The 6,569-nt window shown below is 57.3% G+C and overlaps 1 protein-coding gene across 1 annotated transcript; it reads left to right on the top strand.

The window, feature by feature from the left end:
* Positions 1-936: 936 nt before the first annotated feature.
* Positions 937-3,854, top strand: LOC144143064 (uncharacterized). The gene is made up of 4 exons (XM_077674879.1): positions 937-2,379; positions 2,476-2,757; positions 2,908-3,160; positions 3,793-3,854. The coding sequence occupies exons 1-4, from the start codon at positions 937-939 to the stop codon at positions 3,852-3,854; spliced, it is 2,040 nt and encodes a 679-aa protein (XP_077531005.1).
* Positions 3,855-6,569: the final 2,715 nt, after the last annotated feature.

Below are 6,569 nucleotides of genomic sequence, written 5' to 3'. Positions count from 1 at the left end.
ATAAGTGTGTGACAATGTGTGGGAATGCACTGTGTGTGAGAATGAAAAAAGCAATGTACCCTTTTGAGAGCATCCTGGATCTAGAATTGTGCAAGGCTAACTTAAATCGGATTTCTGTCAGATCAGTCAGGTAGTAGCGGTGCTTCATTACCTGTTTGTAAACTTGTATTACCTTGCGCTCAGGCTCGCTTGTAAAAAAAAGCTATGGGACGTCCTTGTGCTTTTACTTTTCGTATTTCCGCCAATTATCCTTTAGGGCTCGTTTTGTTTGTTTTGTAACGGCGCGTGGCTGCTTCCGGTTTTCTTATCTGGCGTTTCAACCGGAGCGCCCGTTTGCTCTTTTTCTCGTACGTCCTGTCGGGCAACATTGTTGGAAGGGGTGTCACCTTGTCGCTAACTTGATTTTTTTGTTTCTTCGACAATGTTCTCGATCCTATTTCCATGGATCTGAAATTAATAACGTTCCGAAAGTAATACATGCATAGCCAACGGCCCGCAAGTCACTTTATCGACGTTCATCTGGGCACGTCACGAATCTGGGCACGAGGAATCTCCGCGAACAAGAGACGACGAGCAAGAGGCACGAACCCAAGGTGGAATAAGTGTTGCCGTCCGGTTACGACGCTGCACCGAAAGAATAGACCGCTTAGAGAAGAGAGTCGACGCTCTCGAGCATCGCATGAACGCTCGGTTCGCGGCAGTAGAGCGCCGCCTCGATGCGCTACAAGAGTTCCTATACAGGAAGCTAGGCCGCGATGACGACGTGGCAGTAGAAGACCGCAGCCCAACCGTCAACACAAGGACATCGCCATGACCAGACAACCCCGGACCAACTCGACTCTCACAATTTGGCAATGGAACGCCAACGGCTTCTAGTGCCGGAAAGCAACGCTACTACAAATCATCCAGGGCGCCGAGAGGCCCCCGGACATCATAATGGTGCAAGAGACGCACACGGAGGACGCCCCGTCCCTCACGGGTTACAGAGCACACGCAAGCCCCCCGAGTGCACGAGACTGCGGGAAGGGGGCGGCGCAGGGCGTCTGCACCTTCGTGAAGAAAGGGATCCCGTTTGTGAAGCACGAGGGCCTCCTCGGCCGCAGCGCACTGGAATACTGCGCAACCGAAGTGGTTCTAGGGAAGAAGAAGAAAGAGTCCATCCTCTTGGTGAACGTGTACAGCAATCCCGCGCATCGCCAACAGAGATTCCGCACCATTCTGCACACGGCACTGGCGACGGCGCCGAGGGACACGATCGCGATTTGCGGAGACTTTAACGCCCCCCACAAAGAGCTTGGGTACACCCGCACGACGCTGAAGGGCAAGAAGTTGCTAGACGAGGCGGCCGACGCGGGGTTCACCTTGCACACGGACCCCTCGTCCCCCACTCGCATCGGCACGTCAGTCACCAGAGACACGAACCCGGACCTCGCGTTCGTCCGCGTCGCCAACTCGGTCAGAGGCGGAGCAAAGTGGCGGAACACGGGCCAGAACATGGGTAGCGACCACTTCGTAATAGAGATCGAGCTGCCGACGACCGCGCGACCCCGGGACGAGCGTCGCCGCCAGCAAAAGATCACAGACTGGAACCTCTTCCGCGCGCGCGCCGAGGAGGAGTCCACGCAAGACATCGCGGAAATCGAGAGCTGGACTGAAGACATCGTCCGCCTCATAACGGACGCAACGACGGAGCTCGAAACGGACGAGGAACACCCCGGCATAGACAGCCGCCTGGCAAACATGTTGGAGGCCCGGCAGTCGCTGCAGAAGAGATGGAGGGGAAGGATAAACAATCACCGTCTCCGCAAGCGGATAGCCACGCTGGGACGCGAGATCGAGAAGTACAGCAGAGAACTCTGCACCCAGCGCTGGCACGCGGTGTGTAACGAGGCGGACGGCCAGCTCCACAAGGGGAGAACGTGGCGGTTGCTGCGTCACCTCCTGGACGAGACCGGCACCAAGGGCTACCAGCAGCATCGCCTCGCGCAAGTCGTGCACACGACCACCAAAGCGCTGGGAAGGGAAGAGACATGCAGGCGCATCGACGCGAAGTACCTCCAGAGCACCCCCAGCGAAAGCCACGGAGAGTACGCGGGCGCAGACAATCCCGTTCTCGACCGCGACATCGAGGAGTGGGAGGTCAGGGCCGTGCTGCAGACCATCAACTGCAAGTCGGCGGCCGGGCCGGACCGGGTGACAAACAAGGCCCTGCGGAACCTCGGCGACGGGGCCATCGCGTCCCTGACGAGGTACTTCAACCGCTGCTGGCGAGCGGGAGCGCTCCCGCGCCAGTGGAAGACGGCGAGAACGGTGCTGATACCGAAGCCGGGCAAGCCGCCCAACATCAAGAATCTGCGCCCGATATCCCTAACGTCGTGCGTGGGGAAGATTCTCGAACACGTGCTGAACAACAGATGGCAACGCTACCTCGAGACGGAAGGGCTCTACCCCGACACCATGTTGGGTTTCCGGGAGAGGCTTAGCACTCAAGACGCCATGATCCAGCTACAACACGACATCCTGGACACGTCCGTCCGCACCCAAGACAACAGGGCCGTGCTGGGGCTGGACTTGAAGAGCGCGTTCGACGAAGTCAAGCATTCCGCCATCCTGGAACAGGTCGGCAGGCTCGGCCTGGGCAGACGATCCTACAACTACATCCGAGACTTTCTCTCGGAGCGGACCGTCGAAATACACGCGGGAGACCTCCAGCTGCCGCCGAAGAAGCTCGGGAGCACGGGAACCCCTCAGGGCTCGGTGATATCGCCACTGCTCTTCAACCTCGTGATGATCGGGGTGGCGCGCAGACTCTCGGGGATCCCACAGGTCCGCCACACCATCTACGCGGACGACATCACGCTGTGGGTCCCCGGGGGTAGCAACGGCCATATCGAAGACGCGCTGCAGACGGCGGTGGACGCCATCGAAGACCACCTTGACGGTAAGGGCCTGCGGTGCTCGCCGCAAAAGTCGGAGCTGCTGATCGTCCCGCCGCCGGGCAAGTACCGTAAGAGGGAGGCCGAGGACTCGGCGAACATCAGAATCAGAACGAGGGACGGCGCCGTCATCCCCAGGGTAGACACGCTCCGGGTCCTCGGCATGTACCTCGAGGCAAGCAGAAGTAACAAGACCACGGTCGACCGCCTCGTCACCAAGATCGGTGCGGCGGCCAGACTCGTCCGACGTGTGGCGACGCGGCACAGCGGAATGAAGGAGGCCAGCCTCCTCCGACTGCTCCAATCTTTTGCGATGAGCCACGTCGCCTACGTCGGCGCGTTCTACTACTGGCTACGGCAGGAGCGGGACCGCATCAACGCAGCCATCCGCAAGGCTTACAAGACGGCCCTGGGCTTGATATGCAGCACCAGCACGGCCAGGCTACTCGAGCTGGGGGTGCACAACACCCTCGAGGAAATCAGCGAGGCCCAAACGACGGCGCAGCTCGAGCGCCTCGCCTCCACAAGAACGGGCAGGCGCATCTTGGAGCGCCTCGGGATGGGACCGAAGACCACGGACTCGCATCGGCACGAGACGACGCAGCTCCAGCCGGAGGTGATGCAGCGGCTCCGGATCCTCCCGCTACCCCGCAACGTCCACCCCGACCGCAACCGCGGCCGCCGAGAAGCGAGGGCACGCGCCCTCGCCGCGACGCACGCAAACGACACGGGCGCCCTGTACGTGGACGCCGCCCGGTACCCCGACAGACCCGACGCCTACGTCGCGGTGGCGGTCCGCGCCACCACGGGTGAAGTGTACAGCGCCTGCAGCGTCCGCGCCCCGTCCGCCCGCCAGGCGGAGGAGACGGCGATCGCAGTGGCGTTGACGGGCCCGCGATGCACCACGGTGATCAGTGACTCGCGCTCGGCCATCGCGAACTACGCCAAGAACAACGTGTGTGAAAGTGCTGTGCGCGTTGTGAGGTGTCGTGCAGTGATCAGTGAAGCGGTGCCGGCCACCCACCTCCGGTGGTTTCCGGCGCACACGGAGATCCGAGACGTGGGCGGTGGTCTTCCCAACCGCAACGACACGGCGGACGCCGCCGCGCGAGGACTGACCAACCGCGCGGCGGCGGCGACGGCGAGTCCGGCCGGCGGCCACCGAGCTGCCGGCGGGGCCCCCCCTCCTCCTCCGAGCTCCGCGGCGAAAGACCACCGAGAAGACGACGACGACGACGACGGGTGGGACCCGGAGCCCCTCCTCACGTACGGGGAGGTGCTGGAGTGGTACCGGCTCGGCCGCCGCACAGCGCCACCGCCCCACCCGGGACTCACGCGTACGCAGGCAGTGCTGTTACGCCAGTTACAGACACTATCGGTAATAACGCCGGCACTCGCACGCCACGTGTGCCCGGACGTCTACGTCAGTGATGTGTGCAGCGTATGTGAGCGTGAACGCGCAACTTTGGCCCACATCCTGTGGGACTGTGCAGTGCATCCTGTAGAAGCAGCGGACCTCTACGGCCGGTTGCCGGACACCATCGTCAGTGCCGCGAACTCACCGGACCTGACATCACAAACCTTCGTCGTCCAGCAGCTCGAGGCTGCTCTCGCCAGGCAGAGGCGGAGAGAGGCGCCGACGGGGGGGAAAGGGACGAGTTCCCGAGTACCTTTCGCGCGCCGCTCTCGCCGACGCCGGCGGGGCCTAGTCCCGAGGGCGACGTAAACGCGTCGGGGGGAGGGAGCGGCTCTGTGTAGCCCGGACCTCCCCTCTGCTGGCATTAAATAAAGTCTTTCTCTCTCTCTCTCTCTCTCTCTGGGCACGTCACACTGCGGACTGCTTTTTGGACGTTTGTGTTTCATTCTAGTATTTTGTAGAGCAGGAGGTCGCTTTAATAAACTTCGCTCAGAAAAGCTGTGCGTCGTTCTTGCCTACGTGGCAATATTCTGTTTCCTCCGTGTGCTGCCCATCGCCGCGCAAAAAATAATTTTTTGTGCGCTGGACCAAGCTATTTTGTCTCCCTTCGTAATGTTGAAATTTTTTGTTGCGTGTGATGAAATCAGTTTTATTCTTCTTTTTGCGCCTCACTTTCTGCAAGGATTGAACAGCGTTGTAGCGGAAAGACACACGGTGCAACATATATCTATTCGTGTTTGATCCTTCGCGTTTCTGCAGCGTTTTTAGATGTTCTCAAGTATATACCCACTCATCGAAACGACAATACTATTGGGCTATCTCTTTTAGCGTTCTGTGCATTCCAGAGCAATCAACGGATTCATTAGGCGTAGTCTGAACGACGCATACTTGGTTTCTTTCAATTTTTTTATTGTATTATCCATAGGCCCGCAGCAGTCCAGGACTCCGCAGCTACCGTATGTGTGGTATTTACAACTTTTGCTTCAAGAAAAGAAGCAATAGAGATTTAAAAATTCGTAAACATGATGGCGCAGGGCTTTTGCCAGAGGACGCAGAAGTCATTGCCGTTCGCGGCCGAAGTCTACGGTAATTTACTACGAAAAATAAAACTGTATTGAAGGCAGGTGATGTACGCAACGACTGGACTATTCAGCGCTAACTACTACGAAAAAACGTACACTTAATCAGCGCGCAGACACCAAAAGCAGCGAGAGTTTTCACGCCAAGAGCTGGCCAATAATGCCGCTCGCGCGGCGGCATGACGCCCTTCGTGCGGCGGTTGCGCCTGTAGTGGCGCCCGCGGTCCCCATATGAAACGAGCGCCGAAGTTTCGTGACCAGTAAAGCATTGAAGGACTCTGGTATTACGTTCAGCGGAACTGGCGTTTGGCTGTCTTCGTTTGTTTCTTGGAACGAGGAGCATAGTTCCTCGCAAGCGTCTACTAGATCTTGCATTGGTTCGAGGTATTTCGTTTTTCAGCGCAGCACTGTGGACTTTACCAAGGCCGCAATGACAGTGACGTCGCTGGGAGGAAGGGATTGATAAAAGAAGAAAAGAAAAAGTTTTTCTAATCCTACGATATCTCCCGTCTTGTGGAAGTGAAAGTGGTGGCTGTGCACTAGAATGGAAAGAAATTATTTCGGGAATAGTTATTCTTTGGGGGCAGTATTGCTTGGGGCGGATAGAATATGACGACCGCTGAAGGGCGTTTTGATGAACTTTAAGACACGTGTACATTCCTCTGAAATCCGCGAATGTCGATTATTATAGCTGGCGAAATGGATCGTAACTTCGGCTCTAATAATGACCTGGTACTGTTACTCACGAGGCGAGTGATGATACTACAGATCCCCAACAGGGGAAGGGATGATGATCATGTATTAACACTTTCAAAGTTAAATCTCCGGACTTGAGCGCGACGCTCTTTGAGGTGCCGATCAGTGACGTGGCCGCCGTGGGTATGCAGTGGGTATGCGGCTTAGCGAATAATAACGAATTATGTGAACGCGCATGGCTTTGACAATGACAAGCGCCGGTTACTACAACTCAACAGTACAACTACTAAAATGCTTCCAACGATTGCAATCAGGGTCAGTGACATAAAATGACTATTCGTTGAGGACGACGGATATTGTTTAGTTACATAAAAATATTACGAGGAGTGCATGCCATTTGTTAGTTTTATATCACCCAGTATACGGTACAAAGTGGCTTTC

The sequence above is a fragment of the Haemaphysalis longicornis genome, unplaced genomic scaffold (assembly GCF_048455015.1).
Source record: "Haemaphysalis longicornis isolate Haplotype H1 unplaced genomic scaffold, Haemaphysalis longicornis Haplotype H1 scaffold_6, whole genome shotgun sequence".
NCBI classification, from domain to species: Eukaryota; Metazoa; Arthropoda; class Arachnida; order Ixodida; family Ixodidae; genus Haemaphysalis; species Haemaphysalis longicornis.
Note: the sequence above shows the minus strand (reverse complement) of the source record. Positions and strands in the feature narration are given on the sequence as shown.